Here is a 26,579-nt window from a genome sequence, read left to right on the forward strand (position 1 = left end):
GTGCTCTTATGCACGGTATACTGAAGATGTCCAGTAGTAAAAGATGAATAGGATAATAACTTGTTTGAACCATGATGGACTTCCTTTGCATTCTTTAATTCTTTTCCATTCTTTTTTTAGTGTTTGGTATGCTACAGTTCTTTATAAATTGGGAGTAGAGGGGGCTTTTTACCTTAGTGTAAAGCTGTACAGCATGCATCTTTACAACATTATTGGAGAGGGACTATGTAACCCCTAAAGTGGCTACCTCCCTGCCTGAGACACTTGCCTTGTGACAGAGGGGCTCAAGCGGTGGTGCCTATTTTGTCACTATAATCACCAAAGCTAATTAAGACCAGCCTTGACTGCTGCAGAGAAGTCAACACCACTGTGCAGGTAAACGACACCTGAGAAGACCAGTGTGGAAAACGTAATGATCCTTTGCAGGCAGTCACAACTGCAACAACTCTTATGTGTTTATGGAAACAGGAGCTTAGCTGACACCTAAATAAATAATAAGCAGATTGTGTGGGACATGAGGAACATATGGTATTGTTTTGGTTTTGCAGTGTTTCAGTTATAAGATACTAACTTGTCATGGGGTCTACAAAACTATTCAAAATTCTGTGTGTGATTGAACTGTATTAATAGTGTTATTTCCAGACTTAAAAAAAGGGTTTGGTACCACAAAGTTCACCAGAATCTTGTACTGAAAGCATAATCTCTCACAAAACAAAATTGTTATTAGAAACAAATGTTTACACAGCTGGTTTGGATTTTGATTTCAGATTGGAACTCTTCTCTTTGGGTCCCTGGTGCTGTCGCTGCGCCTCGTGGATCTCCTGTGGGTCTCACAACAAGCCAAGCCCTTAGGACATATAGACCAACTGCCCTTGCTGGATGTTCTTCTAAAGACACAAAGCTGCCATGGTAATATGAGAGTCTTAACAGGTCTATCTGAGAACAAAGCACAAAGGGAACCACCTTGTCTCCATAGCAACAGAGGAAACACAACAATGGTGCCTGGCTGTCCTGGTAAATGAGAGTCCCTCAGGTGAATAAAATATCATACCAGGACATTTTCTTTGTGGTTTTGACCTAAAGGGAGACACTGTTGTGAATGCACTGTTACACACACTCAGGAGCAGCACAACTCATTTCACACACATAAAGAAGGTTCAATTCAATTTAGCTAATGAATTCCTAATTGAGGAGAGAATTAAGCAGACAGTACAGTTTAACCACAATGTGTTATCATGGCCTGGCGTCCCAACTCTCTGAATTTTCTGTCTTCCTGAAGGTGTATCTAAAGTCATGCTGGCGTTAAGTTTAGCTGAACCTTCAAAGTCAACAAAGATACTCTGGGCACCCAAATATCTCAGAACAGACCAAATACACTGTCTCAATTTACATAGCATAAGTTCGTAAGCTGGAAATTCCACCACAAATCTGTCATTTTTTTCTTTTACTCAAAAAAGTGACAGAAATGATTTTCTTATTGGTCACCGACTAAAAAAAAAAGAATATATCCCGCCCACAAGAAACAAACTGAAGTGTACATTAGTGTGATTTTGATGTATAAGCATTTTATTTGAGTTTTTCCATTTTGTGCGACTGTACATTCACTATATCAGACAGTTAGATAATAGTTAACTTATTGTATAGAGTTAAACAATGTGTAAGATGTGCCATATCTGTCCCATTGGTTTGTATTAAACGTATGTGGAATGGTGGATTGTGTTTTGTTGTATTGGTGTTGTATGTTTGTAGTACTGTATGATTGTACATTGTATCCAGTGTAATCTAGTCTTCTGTAGCCTATGTATCTAGTCTATTTGGTTTCTTAATTAAACTATCAATTTAAACAGACGGTGTCATGGTGTCATGCTCTTACATGAGGGATATAGGGCTTTATTAATGGTTAGTAAATAATTTATAATTTTGCATAGATCTGTTATAAACCATTGATTAGAACAACTGTTGCCAGGTTGTGAAAAAAATCCTCCTGACAGGTGTTTAGGCTATTCTATCTGTTTGTAGTGCAGGTATAAATGTTGATAATCCAGATGCTCATAAGTTTCTCACTTTCTACTGCAGCTATACATTGACATAACTGTTTTAAATCCATCAAGTCTGAAGTTGTACATGTTAAATAGGTTGTTTATGAATGGATTTGGCCAACCAGCCAAAGCGATATTTCACAATATCACTTAGCTTAGTCAGCTGCTGATCTGTAAAGCTTTACTAAATTATTTATTAACTGTTAATAAAGCAGTTAGTTACACATTGTAAACCCTTTCACGAAGCATGGCTTATTAGAAAATATTACCATAAACATTCATAAAATATATGCTTGTAAAATATCATGCATGGCTGAGGTTTAACCATCTATCAATATGAGCATTTAGACCACTAACAACAATAAACTACTTCCTACAGCTGAATGCATCAATTGCTGGCTTTCGTCTTTTATCATAAGGAGCTTGTTAAAACCATCTGTGTCTGTGTGGACTAAAGCAAAGAGCCTAAATTGCATCTGACTGAAGGAAGCCACAGAACAAAATTGTAACCAAATGAGGCAGAGATGAATAGAGACTCCGTTCCTTTTATGGTAATAGTGCGTGAGGGGAGGGGCGGGGCTATTACCTAAACGTCATCAACGTGCTCCGAACACCCGGAAGCGTAGCAAAGATGTGAAAATGTTATTCTGAAGTTAGTAGTGTTTTGGGACCAGTTAGAGTTAAAAAAAAAGCAACAACTACATATTCTCCATATTTAGTAAGCTGTATTGTGTATTATATCTTGAAGATGAGTGTGAGAGAAGAAAAAAAGGTACGGCAGTTAGCTACGTAGGCTTTTTTGCTTAGATTTCATCCAGATAACATTTACTCGAAGCATTTCTGTCATATTTTTCTCTTTAACCCAGGACCCCATATCCCTGAAGGAGGAGGGGAACACCCTTTTCAAGGCAGGAGACATACACGGCGCTGTCTGCTGCTACACCAAAGCATTAAAGCTGAGTGACAGCAAAGCAGAGAGTGCTGTTCTGTACCGCAACCGCTCTGCCTGCTACCTGAAACAGGAGGAGTACAGCAAGGCTGAGGCTGATGCCTCCAAAGGTGAGCTAAATTACAGCCAAGGATGCTGTAGAGTTCATAGATCAGTACAAAGGCACGTTTTAAATTAAGAGACACTTTACTAAGATACATGTCACCTGAATACACTATATATATATATATATATATATATATATATATATATATATATATATATATATATATATATATATATATATAGTGGGGGAAATAAGTATTTGACCCCTTGCTGATTTTGCAGGTTTGCCCACTTACAAAGAATGCAAAAATCTACAATTTTAATCATATGTACATTCTAACAGTGAAAGACAGAATCCCAAAGAAAATTCCAGAAAATCACATCATATGAATTTATTAAAATTGATAACCATCTGATGAGGAAAAACAAGTATTTGACCCCCTGGACAAACAGCATGTTAATATTTTGTAGAAAAGCCATTATTGGCCAGCACAGATGTCAAACGGTTTTTATAGTTGGTGACAAGGTTTGTGCACATTTCGGCAGGGATGTTGGCCCCTCCTCCTGCAGACAGCCTCCAAATCATTCAAGTTCCGAGGTTGTCGCCTGGCAACTCGAATTTTAAGCTCCCTCCAAAGATTTTCAATCGGATTCAGGTCTGGAGACTGGCTAGACCACTCCAGAACCTTGATGTGCTTCTTCTTCAGCCACTCTTTTGTTGCTTTGGCGGTGTGCTTAGGGTCGTTGTCGTGCTGAAACACCCATCCTCGACCCATCTTCAGCTCTCTCACTGAGGGAAGGAGATGTCGGTCCAGAATTCCACGATACATGGCCCCGTCCATCCTCCCCTCAATACGATGGAGTTGTCCCGTCCCCTTGGCTGAAAAGCACCCCCAAAGCATGATGTTGCCACCACCATGCTTGACGGTGGGGATGGTGTTCTTTGGGTTGTACTCGGTGTTCTTTGCCCTCCAAACACGACGAGTTGAGTTGAGGCCAAAAAGTTCTATTTTGGTCTCATCTGACCACATCACCTTCTTCCAGGCCTCTTCTGAGTCGTCCAGGTGGTGAATGGCGAACTTCATGCGGGCCTGTACATGTTTCTTCTTGAGCAGGGGGACCTTGCGTGCGCTGCAGGATTTCAATCCATGACGGCGTAGTGTGTTACCAACCGTTTCTTTTGTAACTGTGGTCCCAGCTGCCTTCAGTTAATTCATCAGTTCCCCCCTTGTGGTTTTGGGATGATTCCTCACCGTTCGCATGATCAGGGACACCCCACGAGGCAAGATCTTGTGTGGAGGCCCAGACCGAGGGAGGTTGGCGGTGGTGTGGTGCTTCTTCCATTTCCTGATAACTGCACCGACAGTTGATCTTTTCTCTCCAAGTTGCTTTCCGATTCTCTTGTAGCCCATCCCAGCCTTGTGCAGATCAACAATCTTGTCCCTGATGTCCGAGAAAGCTCTTTGGTCTTGCCCATGGTGGTGATGTTGGATGCTGGTTGTTTGGGTGTTGACAGGTGTCTTTTATACAGGTAACGAGGTGAGGCAGGTGTATTTGATGTAGATAATTGGTTCGGATTGGGGCTGTGTCTTAAAGAAAGACTAAGTGGCTTGTAGGAGCCAGAATACTTGCTGTTTGTCCAGGGGGTCAAATACTTGTTTTTCCTCATCAGATGGTTATCAATTTTAATAAATTCATATGATGTGATTTTCTGGAATTTTCTTTGGGATTCTGTCTTTCACTGTTAGAATGTACATATGATTAAAATTGTAGATTTTTGCATTCTTTGTAAGTGGGCAAACCTGCAAAATCAGCAAGGGGTCAAATACTTATTTCCCCCACTGTATATTATTTTTTTTTTTTTACTTTATCCTTTCACAGCTATATAGTTTTTATATTACTATGTCTACATTATTCTCTTATATTGTCCATATTTAATGCTGGTCTCTAGACTTTATCCTTGCACTATTGGACTTATTTGCACTACCACCATGACACACTCTCATAGAGCACCATACCATGCATACTGAATCACAGGGTCAGTCACTGCAAGCGTCTCATGCTTATACATCCTTTAGTACATTCATTTTTTTATTCAGTATCTTTCCTTTTCTTGTCCATATTATTCATGTGGATTTGTTATTTTATGATCCTGTTTATGATGTATGTGTATGTTGTGTGTGATGTCTTATTTAACTTTCAACACACACCAACTGTCTTATCTTTGGTAGAAGGAACTACTTAACAGCTGCTAAGTAGCCTACACTAAGTGTGTATGGTTCACATTTCAGGTAAAAGTAAAAATGATTTACTGTACTGTTGCATGAACTGTCACTCTAACTGGATTAAGATGTACAGTATGTACTAAGTTATATTGAATGTCATGTCGGTCACTCTTTTCAGCTCTCGATACTGACCCAGGTGATGTGAAAGCCAGGTTCCGGAGAGCTCAGGCTTTCCAGAAACTCTGTCGGCTTGATCAGGCTTTTCTGGATGCTCAGAGGTGTGCCCAGCTGGAGCCCAAAAACAAAGCCTTCCAGGATCTGCTCAGACAGCTTGGAGCACAGATCCAGCAGAAGGTGATGTGTTTTTTTTTTTTTTAAAAGTGGATAAAGGGTCAGGGAGATTTGTCTTGTATTTTAACAGTACCCTGAAGAAACTGTTGCTAATTAGGATTTTTTTCTCCTAACCGTATAGTCGGTGCAACAAAACTCCACAGATGCTCGTGTGCAGCAAATGTTCTCCCTCCTCTTAGATGCATCCGCAAAAGACTCAGATCGACAAAAGGTAAGGGCAGCTCATAAGTCAGGAACATTACAAACTGCTGTAATTCACTTTTTTTTTATGTGTTTGATTTTTGATCTGTCTGTAAAGTTGTAATGCACCAACATAATGTGATCCATTATTCAATTTCAGGCTGCTCAGAATCTTGTGGTATTATCTCGAGAAGATGCAGGAGCTGAGCAGATCTTCCGTAACGATGGAGTGAAGCTGATTCAGAAACTGCTTCAGTCAAAGCAGGAGGATGTTGTCCTATCTGCCCTGAGGACCCTGGTTGGGTTATGCACAGGGCATCAGTCCAGAGTAAGTGTGACAATTCCCTCTAAAGTTATTCATTACACCATCTTTAAAGTCCCTCTTTTTTAACAGGCTACAAACTTATTTTCTTACCATCTTATTTGTATTTTGTTGCTTTAATTTTAATGCATTTCTGTTTCCATTCATTGTTAAGTCTGCTGTAGCACACTTTATCAGTAGATGTTGCAATATATATCAACATCCATGTTTGTCAGAGACTATATTTACCATGCTATTAACACTTGTGAATTGCTTTACCGCTTTTAACTGCTGACATCCACTGTTTTGTTCCCAGACTATGGCTATAGTGAATGAGTTGGGAATGGAGCAGCTGTGTGCAGTAATGGGATCAGGAGCCTCCACTGTGTCTCTGGCTGCCTGCCACCTGCTGCAAGTGATGTTTGAGGCTCTGACGGAGGGCATGAAAAAAGAGATCAGAGGGAAAGATGAAGCTATACTCCCTGGTGAGTTTGGCCTCTGGTCATGTTTATATTTGGAGTTGGCCACAAATCTTTTATTTTATTTTTATTTTTTCAAACACGGCACGTATAACAGCGTATATCAGCTTTTTGTCCTGTTCTTTTAATGGTAACTGACTCTGTGAATTTACCACAGAACCCTCCAAGGAGCTACGCTCAATGTTACGCCACCTCTTGGAAATGATGCCAGCATCTAAGGTGTCAGGGCCGGGCAGAGACAGCGCCATCAACCTCCTGGTCAAACAAGTTCCCCGCAAGTCCTTGAAAAACCCAGATAACTCACTCACGTTATGGGTGATAGACCAGGGTATGAAACAAACCTGCAAATCATGTAGAATTCGTCACATTTGTATTCTACGATGGATACAAAACAAACATAAAATTTCAGTATTTCCAGTACAGTTTCACTACCATGGGAAGGGGGGAAGGAAGTGTTCACTTTATGTTTTCAAATGTCAAACGAAATTTTTTTTTGGCATTGCTGTAGCCAAATTAATGAACTCCTTGTTCTCGTGCAGGACTGAAGAAAATCCTGGAGGTGGCCGGGACAGTGCCTGAGCTCTCAGAAGGACCACCTCTAACAGACAACTCCCACATGAGCTGCTCTGTCTTGCTTAGCAAACTCTACGATGACCTAAGGTGTGACACAGAGAGGGAGACCTTCAACAAGCTATGTGAAGAATATGTACAGTGAGTTGACCACCAAAACATGTTACTAATGTCCAATGCTTAGTAGTGAAATGACTTATGAACATGGAAAAAAATCCTTATTACAAGCCATAAGCCCAAAAGTGGTATTTTCCTTGTTTGTTTTTTTTCTCTGATGTTTTTCTGGGTAGACAACATTTTAGCCGACATGGCATAACAGGCAAGCTGCGAGCCATCCAGACAGTGTCGGTGCTCCTCCAAGGGCCGAGCGACGTGGGTAACAGAACTCTGGAGATGTCAGGAATGATGGATGCAGTGATCTCTCTGTGTGCTTCCGAAGATGTAACTCACCAGCAGGTAGCGGTGGAGACTCTTATCCATGCGGCAGGTAAGGCAAAGAGAGCCTCCTTCATCACAGCCAACGGCGTGGCACTCCTGAAGGACCTTTACAAGAAGAGCGAGAATGACAGGATACGTGTGAGAGCCCTGGTGGTAAGTGTTGCAGCAAAGCAAAAACAGTGTATCTATTTCAGTTAAAGAAAATAACCTCTCTAAATAAATGATCCATGGTGCTCTTATGGTTATTCCACAGGGTTTGTGCAAGCTCGGATCGGCAGGAGGGACGGACTTCAGCATGAAGCAGTTTGCAGAGGGATCCACGCTAAAGCTCGCCAAGCAGTGCAGGAAGTATGTTTGCCTGTGTTGAAACTTGAGCCTGAGAAATTTGTTTACGGCTCATCCACATTGATGCATAACCTGATTTTAAAAACAACAGATAATGAGTGGTTCCTTGGATTTAAAATAAGAAGCAAGCTGTTTTCTTTTTTCTCTTTTTAGGTGGCTGTGTAATGAGTCTCTGCCCCAGACCTCCCGCCGGTGGTCCGTGGAAGGCCTCGCCTACCTCACTTTTGATGCCGATGTGAAGGAGGACTTAGTTGAAGACAAGAACGCTCTCCTGGCCATGTTTGAGCTAGCAAAGGTTTGACCGATGATTGTAATCGGAGGTTTTAATGACGCATGGAAAATACTGGGCATTTATGAAGTCAGATTCCTCTCAGAAGAGCATCTTAGTGATCTTTTTTTATTTATTTTTGTGTAGTATTTGAAACCACCACTGTAAGAATACACACAACCATTTCTATAGTGTTGACTAGGATCGCCTCGACAGCCTAGTTATTCTTTGTGTTCCTGCAGTCTGAGGATAAGACGGTGCTCTTTGCTGTGGGTTCCACATTAGTGAACTGCACCAACAGCTATGAAGTGGAGAAGCCAGACCCTCAGATGGTGGAGTTGGCCAAGTATGCAAAGCAGCATGTGCCTGAGGAGCACCCCAAGGTACCATTTAAAATTGTTCTGTTTCCATGTAGAGCTACAGTACATTTACTGCACACAAACATTACACAATATTACTTTAATATTGCACATCAACTCTACTGCTCTCCTGTTTCTTTATGTGTTCTTTGAAATAATTTGAAATGATGAAATTTTTCTTGAGATTTATACATATATCTGTCTGTCTTTCCATGTGTCAGGATGCACCTTCCTATGTGGAGAAAAGACTGATGAAGCTGCTGGAGGCTGGTGTGGTGTCTGCGTTGGTGTGTATGGTCAAACAGGAGAGTCCTGCCCTCACGGACGCGTGTAGGGACTGTATCGCCAGGTAGGAAAATGGCAGCAAGTCTTTTTCACTCACTGTTCTCTCTGTAGATTTTCTGTTAATGCCATTTCTCACGGCAGGGTTTTCTTGGCTTTGGTGGAACGACAGGAAGACAGAGGCACAGTGGTGGCACAGGGTGGAGGAAAGGTAGAGCACCCTGATAAATATACTTAGTTTAACCTGCACACTGATCTAAACACCTTGCTTTAGGGGGATTTACATGATTTATGTTGACTGTTTTTCTCCATAGGCTTTGATCCCACTGGCATCTGACAACACAGATGGAGGTAAAATCAAAGCAGCACAAGCTCTGGCAAAAATAACCATCACATCTAACCCAGAGATTGCCTTTCCAGGAGAAAGGGTGAGAATTGCATGCTGTAAAAAGCCACTTTAGTTAAAAAAAAACAACAACTAAAGAACTTATCCTAATTAACCATGTCTTGCTTTCTGTTGTCAGATCTATGAGATGGTGCGCCCCCTTGTCAGTCTTCTGAGTCTTGAATGCACCCTGCTGCAGAACTTCGAGGCACTCATGGCTCTCACCAACCTGGCCGGCATCAGTGAAAGACTCAGGTTGGCCACTAGGGGGAGTCTCTCCTAAGAATACATGTACAAAACACAGTCAATTGTACAGAGGCATGAGCTATATACAAGTATGCAGAAACCAATAGTTCAAGTTTAATTCTGTAGTTTTACTTTTTTACACATGGCAAATCTACTTTCCTTATAGAAGGGAACATAAATGTAGTTACAGATTAATGTGTCATTTGTATGGTTAAACATGGAGGATCCTTGTTTGCTTCCTAGAAATTGAAAAAAAAAAAAAAAAAACTGTGAAAATGTGTTTTACTAGAGCTTGTTTTAGGACTTGGGGGCAAGTCCAAGTCATGTCTCAAGTCATTTTGCAGGTCAAGATGCAAGTATTTCAAGTCTGAGAATCAAAGAATGCTGACCCTAAAGCTGTGTTAACAGTTTGACAGTGTTAATACAGAGCTAGAAAGCTGAGGCCACGTCTTTTCATTTTCGACATCGAGACATATGTAACCATTAAGACGTACAACTATGCCTGCCTGGTGCTGTCTTTATTTTTCTTGGATTTTCTCAGGTCTTAGATTCCCAATTGAATAGTTTGGCTTTCAAGTCTCAAGTTTTTACTTCCTTTAATAATATATCTTTTTTTATTATGACAGTCTAGTTTTGTATCAGTGTTTAGAGTATCTGCTTGTATGTGTGTTTGTTTCACAGACAAAAGATCATAAAGGAGAAGGCAGTCCCAAAAATTGAAGGCTACATGTTTGAGGAGCACGACCTGGTCCGAGCATCTGCCACAGAGTGCATGTGTAATCTGGTTTTAAGCCCAGAGGTAAGACACATATTCATAGATTATTGTAGTTTAGTTAATTTGTTTCACAGAACTTAAAAAACAAATGACATTGAAGAAATACAAAAATGCATGTGAGGGTGTGGTACAAACCTATAACGGCTTATATAAAACCTCAACCAAAGTACATGCACAAATGTAGACAGACAAAATCCAAAACACATTTTAAGTGTTAGTTTTCAAAAAATACATCAATATATGATTAAATAAAAGAAATAATTGCCAGTAAAAACAACAGTTTCTAAGAGTTATCTTTTTTTCTCCCAAATCACACAGTTTAGACAGCAGGGCATTTCTATGTATTTTTATACATAGAAAATGACATACATACATAGAAAATGACATAATGACACATTGTATGGCACACATGTTGAAAAGTACAAGTAAAAGTGGGTGTTTGCTGCGTCCTCAGGTGCAAACGTTGTACCTGGCCACAGGGAACGATCGTCTGAAGCTGCTCGTGCTCTACAGCGGAGAGGAGGACGAGAGGCTGCGGAAAGCTGCTGCAGGAACTCTGGCCATGCTGACCGCTGAGCAGCCGGAGCTCTGCGCCCGCATCCCAGGAACGGTAAGCACAGCACTGCAGGACTTCACTGTCCCCACACATCCATCAACTTAGCACTGTGGCATAATACAATGATTCATTATTCCATTTTAGCTGACATTACTTCCTGTTGTCCTCTCTTCGCAGACGACCCACTGGCTAGAGATTATACAGTCGCTTTTGCTCTGTGAAATATCCGACCTGCGCCACCGGGGAGTGGTCATAGTTCAAAACATGATGCAGGCGGAGAAGAGTCTGGCCGAGACGCTCATGGAGAGCGAAGCTCTGGAGATCCTTTCTGTGTTGGCGAAGGGAGGAGAGGGCACGCCGGAGCCTGTTTCAAAGATAGCTCAAAACTGTCTAGACAAGGCCGTGGAGTACAACATCATCATGAACAGGGAAGGGAAGGAAAAGGGCAAAGGAACTGAACCCTGAAAACACAGCTGCAGCGTGTGAATGTGCCTTCTGGTAATGTTAAAGCGCTTTGAGTATTATGTTGGACCAGTGAAGTCATTTCACTTTTTGCAGGAAATCGGTTTTGATCTGGATGGGTACAAGCCGATCGTGAAATGTGTCTTAACTGTGCAAGGCAATAAAAACTAAAGAAAATAAAGAGAAAAGGTAGTACATGAAAGCCAGCAGATACTCACAGAAGTGGTTTGCTGTTTCACATTGCTTTTGCACTCATTGTATTTATCTTTATAATTATAATGTATGTACATGGACCACCACCAAAAGTGTATGTGTATGTCCAATCATGCTACTTTATATATCTCTTACTAAAGATTGCCATTCATTGATAATTGCAATTTTTTTTATTTTTGTCAATATCATGCTCCAAAATGCACTGTCTCAATTTCCATTACTTCCACTACTATATATTTAGTGTGAAAGTGTGTCTGTTTATCACTATTATTATTATCACTCCACAACATTCCCAGTGTCTTAATTGTACGTTGGTCGTTTTCTAGTTTTGACTGAACACATGGGCAAAGAAATAAACCCTATGTACCTGCACTATTGTCACGTCTCTGCTGAGTTCACCCATCTTCACTGTCAAGTTGCAACTATACTGCAGCGCATGCGCAGTACATCCTGGTGCTACATACACCAGCGTTGGAGCTAATGCTACGCTAGCTACTTTCCTTGGAAAAGATATGGCAACACTGGTTCAAACAGTTTATGGTTCAAACACAACAGCATTTTCACGTTAAACCAAACAGAGGTAAAGGCGTTTCCGATGCGGTGGTTCGGGTTTGGCTTTAACGCATTTGGACAAATATATGTCCACGAGAAATTAATTAAAGGAGTGTGTAGCGACGCTGTAAATGAAGTCAAAGTGAGTAGTCCGACAGAGCTTGCTAGTCAGGTAGACAGAAGTGACTGCCGCTTGACGACTGATTATCAAATTAGAGCAAGTTGGAGTAGAAGAGCATCATTGCATTTGGATGGTAAGTCTAACTGAGATAAAACACATCTGGTTGGACACTCTTATTGTAACATAAATAGAAGGCGTCTATAATATCACACTATATGAATATTACTCATGTATTCACCTCGCTCTCTGTCTGTTATTAGGTGACAGCTGTGCGTGCCTTGCAGGTTTCGTCTCCAATGAGTCCTGTGGCAGGCCTATGAAAGAGAGCCGTGGCTGTAAAGATGCCATCATCACTGAATCGTACATGACTCTCGCTTTCTCAGACAGACTTGAGTCCTGGGATCTGCAGAAGCAAGAGAAGACTCCATCATGGAGCATGGAAATAAAACCACACCCAGAGAGCTCTGGTAATGTATATCTTTATCTGCTTTGACAGCTACACAAGTATAATGTAAGTATATAATAATTGGCTAAACAGTAGGCCTACACTTGTTGCTGCTTTCCAGGACCCCCTGTCAATCTCCCATTAGTCCATGGGGGTTACATAGCCACGAAACCGCCCCTCTACCGCTCCTTATCACCACACCTGAGAGCCAAGAGTCTGGCACTGAGTGCCGAGCATGTCATCCTTCTCACTGCGTCCGGAGCTGTGTACACCTGGGGACTGGGCAGGTAGACCTACTACTCACACATCTGTCTTCATTGGTAATCTGAGCATTAACATCCTCATGCATATCTTGACCTTTTCGTGTATGTGTGTGTGTGTGTGTGTGTGTCAGCCATGGTCAGCTGGGACACGGAGGCCTCTCCTCTGAGGAGGAGCCCAGGGCAGTGGAGGCACTCTGGGGGATGCCCATGAGCTGTATAGCTTCAGGAGGCTGGCACTCTGTCTGTATTAGTGGTAAGTGTCCTACAAGATGTTGGCAGTGAATAAAAAAATAGGTTGGCAGTGGATACAAATAGTTATGCCCTCAGTCAGGTGTAAATGAAGTGACCTGAAATAACCCTTTTCTTCAGATGGGGGAGACCTTTATGTGTGGGGCTGGAATAAAAGTGGCCAGCTCGGACTTCCATCACAAGGTCTGAGGAAAACACTGCAGCAGCAAAGTAGCCAACAAGCAGGTATGGGAAATTGAATCTACAAACACAATCATACTCCTATTTCTTTTTACCCACAGTGCTATCTATCTATGCAAATACTTTTCTGTTAGCTTAGGTGCACCTCACCCCAACACACTGCAATCAACTGCATTGTTTTTTGGTGTGGCATGTATGATCGTTACAATACTCCACGCTTCAATATGAGCATTTCCACGGCATCTATAAAGGATGCCAAACGATTAACTCTGAACAGGGGAAAAAATGTTCACCATTAGGTCTGGGGATTCCCTGTTAATGTATTTTTTCAAATGTATTTAGGCACTTTAAGCACCATAAACTAAAGGCCATCGAGCTACATTTTACTTGGTGAGCTACAGTTAATATCTTGAAATGCAAATTCACAAACAATTTAAAGGTCCAGTGTGTAACGTGTTTAGTTGTTCATTATCAAAATCTGTGATGCCCGTTCACAAATTTGTCCTTTTTCATGAATATTTACCACCACCATCCATTCCAAGTATTCATTTTGGCTTGAAATTTTACGTTTGCATTCGTATGAAGTCATGGGGGACCAAACATATTCAAAATCCAAATTTCAGGAACAGTACAGGAGTCTTCTTCTTCGCCCAGAAAAAGAAAAAGGATATTGAAAAGAGCAAGAGACCGGCTTTTGGAAGCGTGAAGGCTACCATAGTTGTAATACGTACTTTGAACTGCGTGGTGCGAGAGAGTTAATTGATATATATATATATATATATATATATATATATATATATGATCTCAGCGCTAGATGGGAGAAATTCCTACACATTGGACCTTTAAATATATAGCACTTGAAGCGTGGGAAATGCTTTTATATTGGACATCAATGAACCACCCCCTTAACTGTAAGTAGCAAGTACTGCAACATTAACTGTATTGAACAGGCGCACCATGCCAAGATGCCAGCACATATCCCACTGAAGAGCCAAAGGAGGAAGAGAAACACGAAGAGGTATTCATATCGATCCAAGCATTCCCAGCTCTGCTGGATATCACTCCATCATGTGAAATCAGGACAGTCAGCTGTGGCTGCCGCCACACAGCTGCAGTAACAAGTAAGGAACAGCACTTGACAATAGGTATATATTGATGCACATTTTCTTGGCAAATCTATCCTCTTATCATATTTTGTCATTTCAGCCACAGGTGACCTCTACACTTGGGGCTGGGGTAAGTTTAAATTTGGAGATAAACTGAGACCTAAACAGATTTTGCATCTGTTGCAAATGTGTTACATTTCTGTAGCATGTTCCTAGTACCAATTTAATGAATCAGTGTGCTAGGAGCACACCTTATATGTTGTATGTGATGTTGAACTTACCCTGTCCATCATTTCTTCTATTACCTGAATTTCAGGTGACTATGGCCAACTTGGACACCAGACTTTTATCAGTTCAGATGAGCCACAGCGCGTGGAGTTCTTCAGGGAGCAGCAGATGCGTGTGGTTGATGTAGTGTGCGGGGCATGGAACACTTTTGCTGCTGCCGTCAAGGAGGAAGTAGCTTAGTCTTAAAAATACTATGGAATCCCCTTGATAAATGGCAATACTGAACTTTGGACAACTTACCAGGAAGTGTAAATTATCACAACAAATACAAGACTTTGAATTGAATGTATTTTGTAATATACAAGTTACTGTAATTTGTCTGTGTAACAAAAAGAAACTTTATAAATGAGCAGTTTTTGGAAATATTTTTTAATTTTCTTAATAGAAATTTTAAAAAATCACAGGTTTTATATTTCACAAACAATGCATAAAATAGTTAAGGCAGTAAAATCCACAGGTTAATATAATTTAAGGCAAATATCTAAAATTATTTTAATTGAAAATTAACATAAAAGAGAGAGAGAGTTAAAGGGTGATGCATTTGAACAGCCTGGTAGAGGTCTTCACAGCACAATCTTGAAAGAACTGTGGACAAATCAAAGAATAGAGGAAGCAGTTAGGAGTGAACAAAACTGTGATGAGTAAAGTGCATATCCGTGATAATTAGATTTTTAGTCACCTGACAAAATCTGGGGACCTTGAAATGACATGCTGAAACTCTGAGAGGTTCACGGTTCCATCCTTGTCAATGTCTGACTCTTCAAGAATCTGAAAAACATACACAGGAAAACTACTGTTACACTGACACGTGTGTACCAAGCTGTTTTAAACATCTAGTGTAAATCTCCAAAGGGAGAAGCCTCCGTGAACTCACATTGTCGATGAGCTGTCTCATTTCGTCGCGGGTTAGTCTTGTCTCATCTGTCTCACCGGTCAGGCAGTTTACCAGTTTCTCCAGATCACCACGATCAAGAGTTCCATCATCGTCAAAGTCTGAAAATGCCAATATGCTTATTACACATTGATAGCCTTCCCTTTATGATCAATAACCAGCTCACTTTTTTTTAACAACTTATTTACCAAATATACGGAAAGCATAGTGGGATTTGATTTCCAGAGTAGCAGAGTCGCTGAAGGCACTCAAGAGATCCAGAAAGTCCTCAAATGTGAGGCTTCCATCTTTCTGTTCAGATGTTGAGAATACATGGCATATTCTTTTCCTGAAAGGGTTGGACTGTGACAGTAACAAGTACAAGGGTCAGTACAGTTTTGCACCAGACGATGCTAGTCATGCTATGAGAACGAGTCCTAAGCAGCCCACATAACACGCCTTTTTACCTTGAGCTCTGGCAGAGTGAGAATCCTCTCCGTGGGTACTCTGGTATTTTGAAGTTCTTTCTCATCCTTTGTGAGCAGTTCAGTGAATCTCTTGTGAGCACTAAACATGTAAAAAAAAAAAGCTTAACGTTAATTCACGACAGCAGTGATAGTTTTATTGCAATGCTTTTACCGGTAACACATTTGTAATGTGACATACATCTGATCACTTACAGAAGAATTTCTTGTTTTGTCAAGAATGTCAGCTCCTAAAAGTAAAAGTGAGCATTGTGAGAATGACAAGTCAACGATTAACATGAAACAGTTACTTTTTTTCTGACTTCCTATAACGTTAATACATCTAGCTATGGTCTGACAAGTGATATTAGCAATTCCGTTAGCTTTCACTATAGCTATATATTAGCGCGATGACGTGTTTACAGTTTAATATAGCTGCCATTCGCGGTGTGTTTAGTTAACCTGCGTTGTAGGAAATGCTACAACTAACGTTACAGACCGAAAGTTAATTATACTGTACTGATGACAAGGCTTTAATAGTTTTCTTGTGCCTTAAAACCTTTGGCTGCGATAGCTACCTTACGTTTTGCTTGGTTACTGACGCCACCCAGTTAACATTAAAACCATTACGAAATATTTGCTTTTGGAGACTTTGCTTTGGGCACTTACTTGATATTCTGAGAGCAAGTCCTTGCCAAGTTGACTTGCCGTAGTTCCCATTTTGAAAATTTCGACTCGAAAATGTACTTCTGTAGTTGTAAGAGTTACACACCGAACTATTGGACAACAAGTGGTTGGTTTTGTTTTACATGGCTTACTTCCGGTTCCTTCTCTTTCCTGTATTAGCTACGAAACGGTTTCCATAGTGACGCACTTGCAAACATCTCATATCGTGACAAAAGGGCGACAGCAGGACAGGTAACATCAAGCATCTATGGACATCAAGGACTAACCTGTATGTGTACGCCAAGTCCTTACGACGACTCCTTATTTTTGTTTTTTGTTTCCAGTTTTAGTGCCACTGATTTTTGACTTTTAAAAAGTATTTCGGGCCCTTTATTTAACAGAGAGGTGACAGAAAACAAGGAGAGATATTCAGGGGGAATGACCAAAAGTGCCACCACCCCTTCCTATAACTACCATAGTATAGCAACAATATAAAAAGGTTCCATAAAAGATTTTCTTAAAAAATTACTAAAAGTAAAACTTATAATGGGCAGTTTTATATATATATATATATATTTATATATATATATATATATATATATATATATATATATATATATATAGTATCGGAGGTACTCTAACTCTATTCCAGGAGGGTTCTTTTGCTGGATATCCAGGTAGTGTGTAACACTTAGGATATTGCTAAACACACAGTAATGATGTCACTGGGCTTGTAGGCCTATCAGCTATACAAATGGGAATAAGTGAAGTTGCCGTCATCTTCCTCAAATTTTACTGTAGCCTACAACAGTAAATCTTTCTATATCTGCTTTTCTGCTTTTATATTTTCCTATTATTTTGTGAAGTCTTGATGCTGTGTTAGGATACCCTTTATCTTCCCATGACAAGTCCAAATTAAGACTCTAATAATTGCTCCAAATATCCTTATTTTATTATAGAATTGCAAAACACAGCATATACATATATATATTCTTTTGTTTTAACCACAAAAAGCAAAATCAGGAAATTTATGTATTATTTTCTATAAATAGGCTAAAATCCATAGCTATAGAACATAACATAACATGTTCTATATCTATGCTAAATCTATAATTAATATGGCTTGTTAGTAAACAAACCTGATACAAACATTTTTAAAAGATTCTGTATGTAATATATCTACAAAACTGCAACTTCTTGTAATGCATTAATTCATAGAGCATTTGCTAACTGTTTTTTTCTGAACAACATTGGTTGAATGTGAGAAATAGAGACAAGGATCTTGACAGATGATCAGGAGATGGCTACTTCGACCCTGGTAAAGAGACAAGCTAAGCTTCTGGAGTTGTCTCCCAATCGGTTGTATCTGGAAAAAAAATCAAAAGAATTACTCTTCATGCAGGAAATAGAATAATGTACGAAAAGTGAAAGAACCTTATAACTGCTTAATATATCTAACTGCTCTCTAAAATCATTTACATATTAGGCTCTAATCCCATCACAATAATAAGCCTACAGCTTTATATACTAAATATAACAACTCTCATCTTACTGCATTTGTTTAGTCTTTACAGATTGTACCTGTCATTTTCGTTCCCTCCTTGGTCTCAGCTGGAACACCGATCCCGTACTCGTTTTCACCGGTGACTCGGAAGAAGTAGATTCCTCCCTCCTCCAGGTCAGACACCTTGTAGGACAGTCGGTGGCATTTGTCCGTGAGTTTTGTCCAACCTTTCCTGCTGATGTCCCTTATATCTACAAGGTAGTTCTTTACAGGGGCTCCTCCCTCATTCTCAGGGATGTCCCAGGTAACAGTGGCAGAGTTCTTGGTCACATCTTTAACTGCTATGTGAGTTGGCTGACCAGGTGAATCCAAAACCCTCACATTCAGCGTCAATGAAGCAGATCCAGCAACGTTTTGCAGTTTGACTATGTATTTGCCAGAGTCATCGCGTGTTGCTCCTTCCACTGTGATAGAGGTGACAGAGCTGCTGGTGTTGATCATTCCTCTGACTCTCAGATCTACATCTGCTTTGTCCCAAGTTACGCTAGGAACAGGCTTGCCTGTGAAAGGCACAGTCAAAGTGAAGGAGTTGCCATCTTTAACAAGCAGGGTCTTCCTAATATCTGTGCTAACATCAAACCTGGGCTCCTCCTCTCGCTCCATAGCCACTTCAGGATCTGTTTCAGGACTGGGCTCGCTGATGCCAATCTTGTTTATGGATCTGACCATAAAAACATATTCCGTCCCTGATGTGAGTCCAGTTACTGTAAACTCTGTTTTATCTGTGTTATGAACACCAACAGTCCAGTCTTCTTCTGCTGATTTTCTGAATTCAACATTGTACCCTGTTACTGGTGCTCCACCATCAAACAGCGGCTTGTTCCATGACAGAGTGATGGAGGACCTGGATGAATCGATTATGATTGGTTTTGCAGGAGGGCAAGGGAGAAACTTTGGATCCTCGGCCAGTGTGAGTGGGCACGGGAGACTGGGTTCACTTAGCCCAGCAGCATTCTCAGCAAAGACTCTGAATTCATACTCACATCCCTCGTGCAGCCCAGAGGCTTTGACTCGTAGGTCATAGACAGGCTTCTTGTTAAAACGAACCCAACGGACACCCTGCTTCTCTCTCTTCTCAATGATGTAACCGCTGATGCGGCTACCGCCATCAGAGGCAGGTCTCTTCCAGCAGATAGTCATAGCCTCGCTGGTTGCACTGGTGACCTCAACATCAGTCGGAGCAGATGGGATAGTAAAGGGATCCATGGCCTTGATGGGCTCACTTTCCAAAGTCTCACCTTCCCCGTATTTGTTCACTGCTCTCACCCTAAACAGGTATTCATTCCCTTTGAGTAGCTTGGTTATTTTGCAGGTAGTTGCCATCATGTCATCGTACACCAGGGTCCAGGCTACACGGCTGGTTTCACACTTTTCAACAATGTAGCGCATAATCTCAGCACCGCCAGTCTCATTAGGGGGTCCCCATGACAGGGTGCATTTCTCTGCTGAGAGTCCAGACACTGCTAGAGGTCCAGCAGGTGGGCCAGGCCTGTCCAGGACCTTGCAGGTAATAGCCTTAGATGTGGAACCACCTGCACTCTGTAGGGTCAGAATATACTGTCCAGAGTCTTTCCTAACACATTCTCTGATAAGTAGAGAGGTATGCATCTTTGTTGCAGTTATCTCAACCCGTCCCTTTGTGCCGATATTTCTACCATTCTTTGACCAAAACACTGTAGGGTTGGGACGGCCAGAGATGTCAGCATCTATTTTTAGGAGGTCTCCTGCTTTGACAACCACCACCTGTCTAAATTTGTCCTCCAAGATAATTTTGGGTGGCTCCACATCATGCTTTACTGTAACTGGTCCGGTGGTTTCAGAGGGCACACTCAAGAGCTCAGCTGCATTCTTTGCAATCACGCGAAATTCATACTGTTCACCCTCTGTTAGGCCTGTCACTTCCAAGAAGGTGTCCAGTAAGTTGGTGAAGTTGCACTTAAGCCAGCAACTATTTGGCAGCTCTATACGCTCAACAATGTACCCTGTTATTTTAGCCCCACCATCATATTCTGGTTTGTCCCAGGAGAGGGAAACTGAGCTGTTAGTTATATTGGTGACTGTGAGGTTGTATGGGGGATCACACTGGTCTCTTGCTGCTACAGGCTCAGATGCCTTACTGCATGGTCCAACACCAGCCATGTTCTCAGCACAGACCCGGAACTCATACATCAGACCTTCTTCAACACTTGTTACCTTGAATTGGATGTCAGTCACCGGGTTTCTGTTTAACTTTGTCCACAAAATACTGCTTTGATCTTTGCATTCAATATGATAACCAATAATAGGGCTGCCACCGTCACTGTCTGGCTTGATCCATGCAACCACCATGACAGACTTTGAGGCACTAACAACACAGAGATTGGTCGGTGGACCAGGGGGCTTAAAGGGATACTGTGCAACAACAGGTTCAGACTCAACAAAGTGGCTTTTGCCGTAGCGATTCTCTGCAGCAATACGAAACTGATATTCAGCGCCCTGTGTCAGACGGGAAATCTTGATAGATGTTCTGGCAACTGTCGCTGACACATTCTGCCATATTGTGCTGCCTGTATCTCTCTTCTCAACCACATAATTACTGATTTGACATCCGCCAGTATAATGTGGGGGCTGCCACAACAAACAGATAAAGTCAGCACTCACTTCAGCCACACTGAGGTCACTTGGTGGTCCAGGTCTTTCAAAAACATTAACAAATATTTCAGCAGATGCGGTTCCAGTCAAGTTGGTCAGGGTCACCTCATAAACGCCAACATCTATTCTGCTTGCATCTTTGATAATGATCTGAGATGATGCGTCCGATGTGTGCACATTTACCCTGCTTATTTCTTTCAGCAAGTTGCCATCTTTCTTCCATGCTACTGTTGGTGGTGGTACACCCTTGAATGGAACGTCAATCTTTAAATCATGTCCTGCCTTCACACTGAATGCATCGGAAAGCAAGTTAATAATGGGCTCAACACTAGTATCCTTTACTGTAACGGGTGCCAAAAGGAACTTTGGCTCACTTTTCCCCTTTTCATTCACAGCACTCACTCTAAAGAAATACTCCTTTCCCTTTGCCAGCCCGTTAATAGTTACTTCCAGTGCTTTACTCTCTGAACACATTATCCACGTGTCATCTCCGTTAGCCTGCATTTCTATGATATAACGTGTGATTTTGCTTCCTCCATCATTGTCAGGCTTCTCCCAAGAGAGTCTTGCACTATTGCAAGTAACATCACTGAGTGTGATTTTGCCAGGAGGCAGAGGAGCCTCAGACACTTTAACAGCCTCAGTGGTCTCTACTGGTAGTCCAGTGCCAAACTCGTTCACAGCCAGAACACGGAAATAATAGAAGCTCCCTTCCTGGAGATTGTCAATCTTGTATGAGTTTCTCACACAGTTGCTGCAGACACTTGTGAATGCCTTCCTGGCCTCCTCTCGCTTTTCTATGATGTAATGCAAAATCTTTGCTCCTCCGTCAATGAGAGGTGCCTCCCAGGAGATGGACACAGAGTTCCTTTTTGCATCATTTACCTTTAAGTTGGTAGGCGCACTGGGAGAGTCCAAAACTCTGACACTGATGAATGCTGATTTAGAGCCATTGCAGTTCTCGGCCATCAACACATACTTTCCTGTGTCATTTCTGTTGACATTCTCAATCACTAACTCTGTGTAGGAGCTTGTGGACTCAATTAGAGCACGCTCACTGACAGTGCCACCTTCCTTTGACCATTTAACCTCAGGGTCTGGCCTTCCTCTGATGGTGACACGGAGACGTAATGTGGAACAGGTTCGAACACTGACAATCTTCCTCAAAGTAGTGTCCAACTCAATCTCAGGGGCCTCCAGTTTTTCAGCAGCTACCACAGACCCAGGTAGATCCACATGATCTCCAACTCCAGCGGCATTCATCGCACGTATACGGAAATTGTACTCTGCATTTTCTCTCAGTCTCTTCACAGTGTAGGTTGTACCCTCTACACCTGTGCTTGGTGTACATGTGATCCACTCATCTTCTGCTGCTTCCTTCATCTCAATTACAAATCCACTGATGTCTGCTCCACCGTCATAGATGGGCTTTGACCAGATCAGAGACACAGTACTACTGCAATAGTCTGTCACTTTAGGGTTGGTTGGTGGACCAGGTGGGTAAGTTGCTTCACATACTTTTATATACTCACTTGGTTCACTGGGTGGACCCACACCAGCAGCATTCTCTGCTAATACTCTAAACTGATAGCAATGTCCCTCAGTGAGCCCTGTGCATCTGAAACGCAAGTCATTTAGTCTTCTCTTGTTGCATTTAGTCCACCTGATGCCCTCTTTGTCACATTTCTCCAGGATGTAGCCATCAATCTCTGAGCCTCCATCAGTCTCTGGCCTTTCCCATGATAGCACTATACAGTCACCAGTCACAGCGCTGGCTGTAGGGGTAGAAGGTGCACTAGGTGTTGTAAAAGGGTTTTGTGCAATGAAGGGGTCTGATTCCAGAAATTCACCCACCCCAAATTTATTTACAGCAGCAATTCTAAATATATACTCTTTACCAGGCACCAGTTTTGTCACTTTGTAACTGACAGCTTCAACCTGAGGGTCAACCCCTGTCCATGTAACACGGCTAGTCTCCCTTTTTTCAATGATGTAGTGGGATACACTGGCACCACCATCATTTAAAGGTGGGTTCCAGTGAAGATTACATTTCTCTGCACTGACAACTTTCACCTTCAGAGGTCCACTTGGAGGACCAGGTCTGTCCAGGACCTTCACATGAACTGGGATAGATGTAGTTCCACCAATATTACTGAGGCTCAAGACAAAGTGTCCCCCATCTACTCGTGCACAGTCCCTGACGGTCAGAGTTGTGTGAGTGAGGGTGTTTTTGACCTCCATTCTCTGTGTAGCTTTTTCAATTTCTTTTCCATCCTTCAGCCATGTTACTGACGGGAGGGGCTTCCCAAAGTAATCAGCATCAATAACAAATGTCTCACCAGCCTGAACAACAGTAGTACTCTTGTACTTAGGATCAATGAAAGCTGTGGGTCCTTCAATAACGTCCTGAGCGATGATGGTTACACTTTCTGAAGGTGTGCTCCAAACTCCAGCACCATTCTTAGCAGTTACTCTAAACTCATAATTTTGGCCTCCTGTCAGACCTGTGATTGTGAACTGATTCTCAATAACATTGGTGAAGTTTGCCTTCATCCATCTGCCATCTGGGAGCTCCCTCTTTTCAACAATATATCCTGTAATGGTGCTTCCTCCATCATACCTGGGTTTTTCCCACTGAAGTGTGATGTTCTCTCGAGTAATTACAACAGCTTCAGGTTTACCAGGTGGACCACAGGGATCTCTTGCCACATAGCATTCAGATATCCTGCTAGATGGGCTGAGTCCAGCAATGTTCTCAGCAAAGACTCTGAATTCATACTCAATGCCTTCCTCCAGTCCACTTGTTTTGAAGCGAGCATCAGGTATAACAAGTTTGTTCAGCTTGGTCCATAAAATGCTGTTCTTCTCTTTGCGTTCGAGATGATAGCCAATAATGGGGCTGCCTCCATCTTTGGCTGGAGGCTCCCATTCAACCACCATGCTGTACTTTGTCACTGTGGACACAAATGGGGTGCCAGGAGCAGTGGGCACACTAAAAGGATATTGTGCAATTACAATAGGAGAGGTGATTGCAGTACTCTTTCCATACCTATTTTCTGCAAATACTCTGAATTGGTATTCGCTTCCCGTCTTCAGTTTGGTGACTTTAATAGTGGTTCTTACTGTCGTTGCTGACACAGTCTGCCAATCTGTACTTAGAGTTTCCCGTTTCTCCACTACGTAGTTGTCTAGCTGGCAGCCTCCCGTGTATTCTGGCGGCTCCCAGGAAATGGTAACGTAGTCAGAACTAATCTCATCAATCCTCATCGGCCCTGTGGGTGGGTCTGGCTTTTCAAGAACAACCACAGTGATTTCTCCTGTATATTTTCCAGCACTGTTGCTTGCTGTGATAGAGTATTGACCAGAGTGCTCCTTGGCAGCATGTCTGATATGAAGAACTGTTAATGATGATGTAGTTGAGATCTCTAGCCTTGATGTCTCTTTGACTGCATGACCATCTCTTTTCCATTCAATCTTTGGTGCTGGGTGCCCAACCACTGGGATCTCTACTTTCAGATCTTCACCGTTCTTGACAGTAAATGTGCCAAAAGTTATCTGGAGTTTTGGCTTAATAGCATTTTCCTTATCTGTGACAGTGCCAGATTGGTCCTCAAGGTTGGGTTCTCTGTTCTCTGCAGAAGTGGTAGGCTGACCTAATGTGAAGGGGGGGCATCAAATATTTAGAACATCATCTGTGATCTGTGATCATCTGGGATCACTGTGCAAAGTCAGACTAATTATAAAAAAGCCATATGTCATGTAATATGACAACTTAATCTATGTTACTTTTTAAATGCATTTGAGTTATTAATACACAATCTGTTGAGTGAACCCATGTTTAAATATGAATAACGTTTTTCAGCACTTCCAGCTGTATCTCACAATAATAACACCATCAGGAGAGGTTTAAAGCCTCAAAAAAGTAAAAAGTAATTGGAACTTAGATACACTTTAATGATGAGTTGTATACAAGATAGGTATGTTTATTGCATCTAACTGTAATTGTTATTCATTTAAACATGATTTAAAACCATTCAAATAATTTAAAAATATAAAAGTAAAAGTATTAATATCTAGACAACACAGTGATCAGATGAATACATGACATACCTTGGACAATGACTGTGAGGTGTGACTTGGAATCCTTTGGTGTTAGCGCTGCATTAGTATCTGCTGTCATATTTATATTTAGAGTGTGAGCTTTATCTTCTGCTTTCTTTCCCGCCTACAAAAGAGAACAGTGCAAAACTGTCAGAGAAGATGAAATTAAAGACTAGCTAAAACAACCAGGGCAACATGTTTCCTTTTTTATAAGACTGTTATGTCTTTTAGAGTCATGTTTTTATACTGGTTTCTATTTTTACTTTTATTTTACTCTATTGTTTGTTAATTCTGAGCTGGCCCAAAATGAACTTCCCTTTGTGGACAATAAATAATATAGTCTATCTTAGTAAGAGTGAAGTGTTGGTAACAGAAACTGTTGATGGTGTTAAAAATAACTAGAGGCATGGCAGACCAGACTGCCATCTGTTCTACCAAACAGATACAACTCTATTATTAACTAGTAAAACTCTCATAAAGTTGAAACCATTTCACTTCAGTAAGAAATCAAATCAAATAGTTCTTAGATGCCCCCTAATCTTTCTTTATATTTCAATAACTTAAGACATCATTGTTTACAATAGTATTACATTTTCAAACACAGCTCTACTTACTTCATTGTTGCTGCATTCCATCGTTTCTCTCACTTGATGAAAATAATTCAGCTATTTCAGTTTACCGGTTGGTAAAGATGTATCAACTGCGATGAGCCCCCAAACTCTGTGGCAGACATTCACAACTCTGCCAATCACTGCCTTCTTTATCGCCAAAAGTCTGCAGAGACTAAAATAACCATGATGTCTGATTGGTCAGCTGCTCATTCTTTCAAAGTTAGTTGAGCCTCCATGGATCAGCTAGGAAAAACTGGAAAGTTGCCTTACAGTGAAAAATTGCATGCATACTATTCCAGTTACAGGGGGATTTACCATGGCTTTACCGTTTAGATATTCTAGCTATGTGTGCCTGTTCATGGGGGGTTGGTTGGGTTATATGTGAACACTTACTCCTAAAACAAATGATCAGCAACAGTGGTGGATAATTTACACATGCACACATTTACTTGAGTATTTTTTTTTCATTTTATGCTTAAAGGCAAATATTGTACTCTACTACATGTAGACAGAAAAGTTTGTAGAAAAGAAAGTTTGTAATTGTAAATTATTACAACCCATGTAAGAGACTGGAATTAAATAGACTGTTAGCTGAATGGATAGCTGGATGGTCAGCTGCCGAATCTGTGCTTGCGAGCCTGGATAGGATTTAGGCTCGGGCTTTGAGAATGTTTCTGGGGGCAGTTTGAACATCACCAGTGTGCGCCTTGCAAGTTGAGGCAGGAGAAATGCCATTAGAGCTCTGTCAACGTCAACTGAGGGCAAATTACTGGATACATTTGAGGGGACATGAAGAGGCTCAGCCAACAAAAAGTGTAATTAAATAAATGTAAATATTCATATACAAATGAATGAATTAGTTAAATAAATATATTAAAAGTTTTACTTTTACTTATTTCGTGGTACTTTTATTTCATAAATCCACATTTATTTATTTCCGTTGAATTTTATTTCCTAATGCCACATTTATTGATTTCCCTCTCTATTTCCAGTTCTTAT

At 41.2% G+C, this 26,579-nt stretch overlaps 4 protein-coding genes across 6 annotated transcripts; 2 read left to right on the forward strand and 2 right to left on the reverse strand.

The window, feature by feature from the left end:
- Nucleotides 1-2,637: 2,637 nt before the first annotated feature.
- Nucleotides 2,638-11,840, forward strand: unc45a (unc-45 myosin chaperone A). Of its 2 annotated transcripts, XM_028584845.1 has the most exons (19): nt 2,638-2,811; nt 2,906-3,098; nt 5,437-5,612; nt 5,731-5,820; nt 5,950-6,117; nt 6,407-6,575; nt 6,727-6,897; nt 7,109-7,280; nt 7,430-7,730; nt 7,831-7,925; nt 8,076-8,217; nt 8,433-8,573; nt 8,771-8,898; nt 8,976-9,042; nt 9,146-9,259; nt 9,356-9,471; nt 10,144-10,261; nt 10,692-10,847; nt 10,971-11,840. In XM_028584845.1, the coding sequence occupies exons 1-19, from the start codon at nt 2,788-2,790 to the stop codon at nt 11,256-11,258; spliced, it is 2,829 nt and encodes a 942-aa protein (XP_028440646.1). In that variant the 5' UTR covers nt 2,638-2,787; the 3' UTR covers nt 11,259-11,840. The 2 variants fall into 2 exon arrangements, with proteins under 2 accessions (XP_028440646.1, XP_028440647.1); XM_028584846.1 differs by lacking the exons at nt 2,638-2,811; nt 2,906-3,098 and having other exon boundaries at nt 5,522-5,612; nt 5,731-5,809; nt 6,001-6,117.
- A 16-nt stretch (nt 11,841-11,856) lies between these two features.
- Nucleotides 11,857-15,035, forward strand: rccd1 (RCC1 domain containing 1). 2 transcript variants are annotated; one of them, XM_028584848.1, is made up of 8 exons: nt 11,857-12,274; nt 12,426-12,608; nt 12,708-12,873; nt 12,981-13,102; nt 13,219-13,323; nt 14,229-14,399; nt 14,485-14,514; nt 14,701-15,035. In XM_028584848.1, the coding sequence occupies exons 1-8, from the start codon at nt 12,064-12,066 to the stop codon at nt 14,850-14,852; spliced, it is 1,140 nt and encodes a 379-aa protein (XP_028440649.1). In that variant the 5' UTR covers nt 11,857-12,063; the 3' UTR covers nt 14,853-15,035. The 2 variants fall into 2 exon arrangements, with proteins under 2 accessions (XP_028440649.1, XP_028440648.1); XM_028584847.1 differs by having other exon boundaries at nt 11,858-12,274; nt 12,402-12,608.
- cib1 (calcium and integrin binding 1 (calmyrin)) lies at nt 15,023-16,920 on the reverse strand. The gene is made up of 7 exons (XM_028584849.1): nt 16,677-16,920; nt 16,224-16,258; nt 16,011-16,110; nt 15,753-15,906; nt 15,547-15,665; nt 15,352-15,440; nt 15,023-15,257 (listed from the first exon to the last, which is right to left on the reverse strand). The coding sequence occupies exons 1-7, from the start codon at nt 16,725-16,727 to the stop codon at nt 15,236-15,238; spliced, it is 570 nt and encodes a 189-aa protein (XP_028440650.1). The 5' UTR covers nt 16,728-16,920; the 3' UTR covers nt 15,023-15,235.
- Nucleotides 16,921-17,600: 680 nt separating this feature from the next.
- Nucleotides 17,601-25,703, reverse strand: LOC114560312 (titin). Its single transcript, XM_028585609.1, has 4 exons — nt 25,584-25,703; nt 24,979-25,093; nt 18,255-24,521; nt 17,601-18,039 (listed from the first exon to the last, which is right to left on the reverse strand). Exons 1-4 carry the CDS (start codon nt 25,602-25,604, stop codon nt 18,005-18,007), a joined length of 6,438 nt encoding a protein of 2,145 aa, XP_028441410.1. The 5' UTR covers nt 25,605-25,703; the 3' UTR covers nt 17,601-18,004.
- Between the last annotated feature and the right edge of the window lie 876 nt (nt 25,704-26,579).

This window comes from Perca flavescens, chromosome 8 (genome assembly GCF_004354835.1).
Source record: "Perca flavescens isolate YP-PL-M2 chromosome 8, PFLA_1.0, whole genome shotgun sequence".
In the NCBI taxonomy this organism is placed as follows: Eukaryota; Metazoa; Chordata; class Actinopteri; order Perciformes; family Percidae; genus Perca; species Perca flavescens.

Bases quoted from the DNA above. Each gene is read 5' to 3' on its own strand.
- unc45a (XM_028584845.1), top strand. From the start codon at position 2,788: ATGAGTGTGAGAGAAGAAAAAAAG. The intron at 6,898-7,108 runs GTATGAAACAAA...GTTCTCGTGCAG, and splicing joins GTTATGGGTGATAGACCAGG to GACTGAAGAAAATCCTGGAG. The intron at 8,899-8,975 runs GTAGGAAAATGG...TTCTCACGGCAG, and splicing joins TGTAGGGACTGTATCGCCAG to GGTTTTCTTGGCTTTGGTGG.
- rccd1 (XM_028584847.1), top strand. From the start codon at position 12,064: ATGCGGTGGTTCGGGTTTGGCTTTAACGCATTTGGACAAATATATGTC. The intron at 12,874-12,980 runs GTAGACCTACTA...TGTGTGTGTCAG, and splicing joins TACACCTGGGGACTGGGCAG to CCATGGTCAGCTGGGACACG. The intron at 14,400-14,484 runs GTAAGGAACAGC...TTGTCATTTCAG, and splicing joins CCACACAGCTGCAGTAACAA to CCACAGGTGACCTCTACACT.
- cib1 (XM_028584849.1), bottom strand. From the start codon at position 16,727: ATGGGAACTACGGCAAGTCAACTTGGCAAGGACTTGCTCTCAGAATAT. The intron at 15,666-15,752 runs GTAAATAAGTTG...TGGCATTTTCAG, and splicing joins CTATGCTTTCCGTATATTTG to ACTTTGACGATGATGGAACT. The intron at 15,441-15,546 runs GTGAGTTCACGG...TATGTTTTTCAG, and splicing joins TGAGACAGCTCATCGACAAT to ATTCTTGAAGAGTCAGACAT.
- LOC114560312 (XM_028585609.1), bottom strand. From the start codon at position 25,604: ATGGAATGCAGCAACAATGAA. The intron at 24,522-24,978 runs GTATGTCATGTA...CCTTCACATTAG, and splicing joins CCTCACAGTCATTGTCCAAG to GTCAGCCTACCACTTCTGCA. The intron at 18,040-18,254 runs GTACAATCTGTA...TTTTTTTTCCAG, and splicing joins GGAGGGAACGAAAATGACAG to ATACAACCGATTGGGAGACA.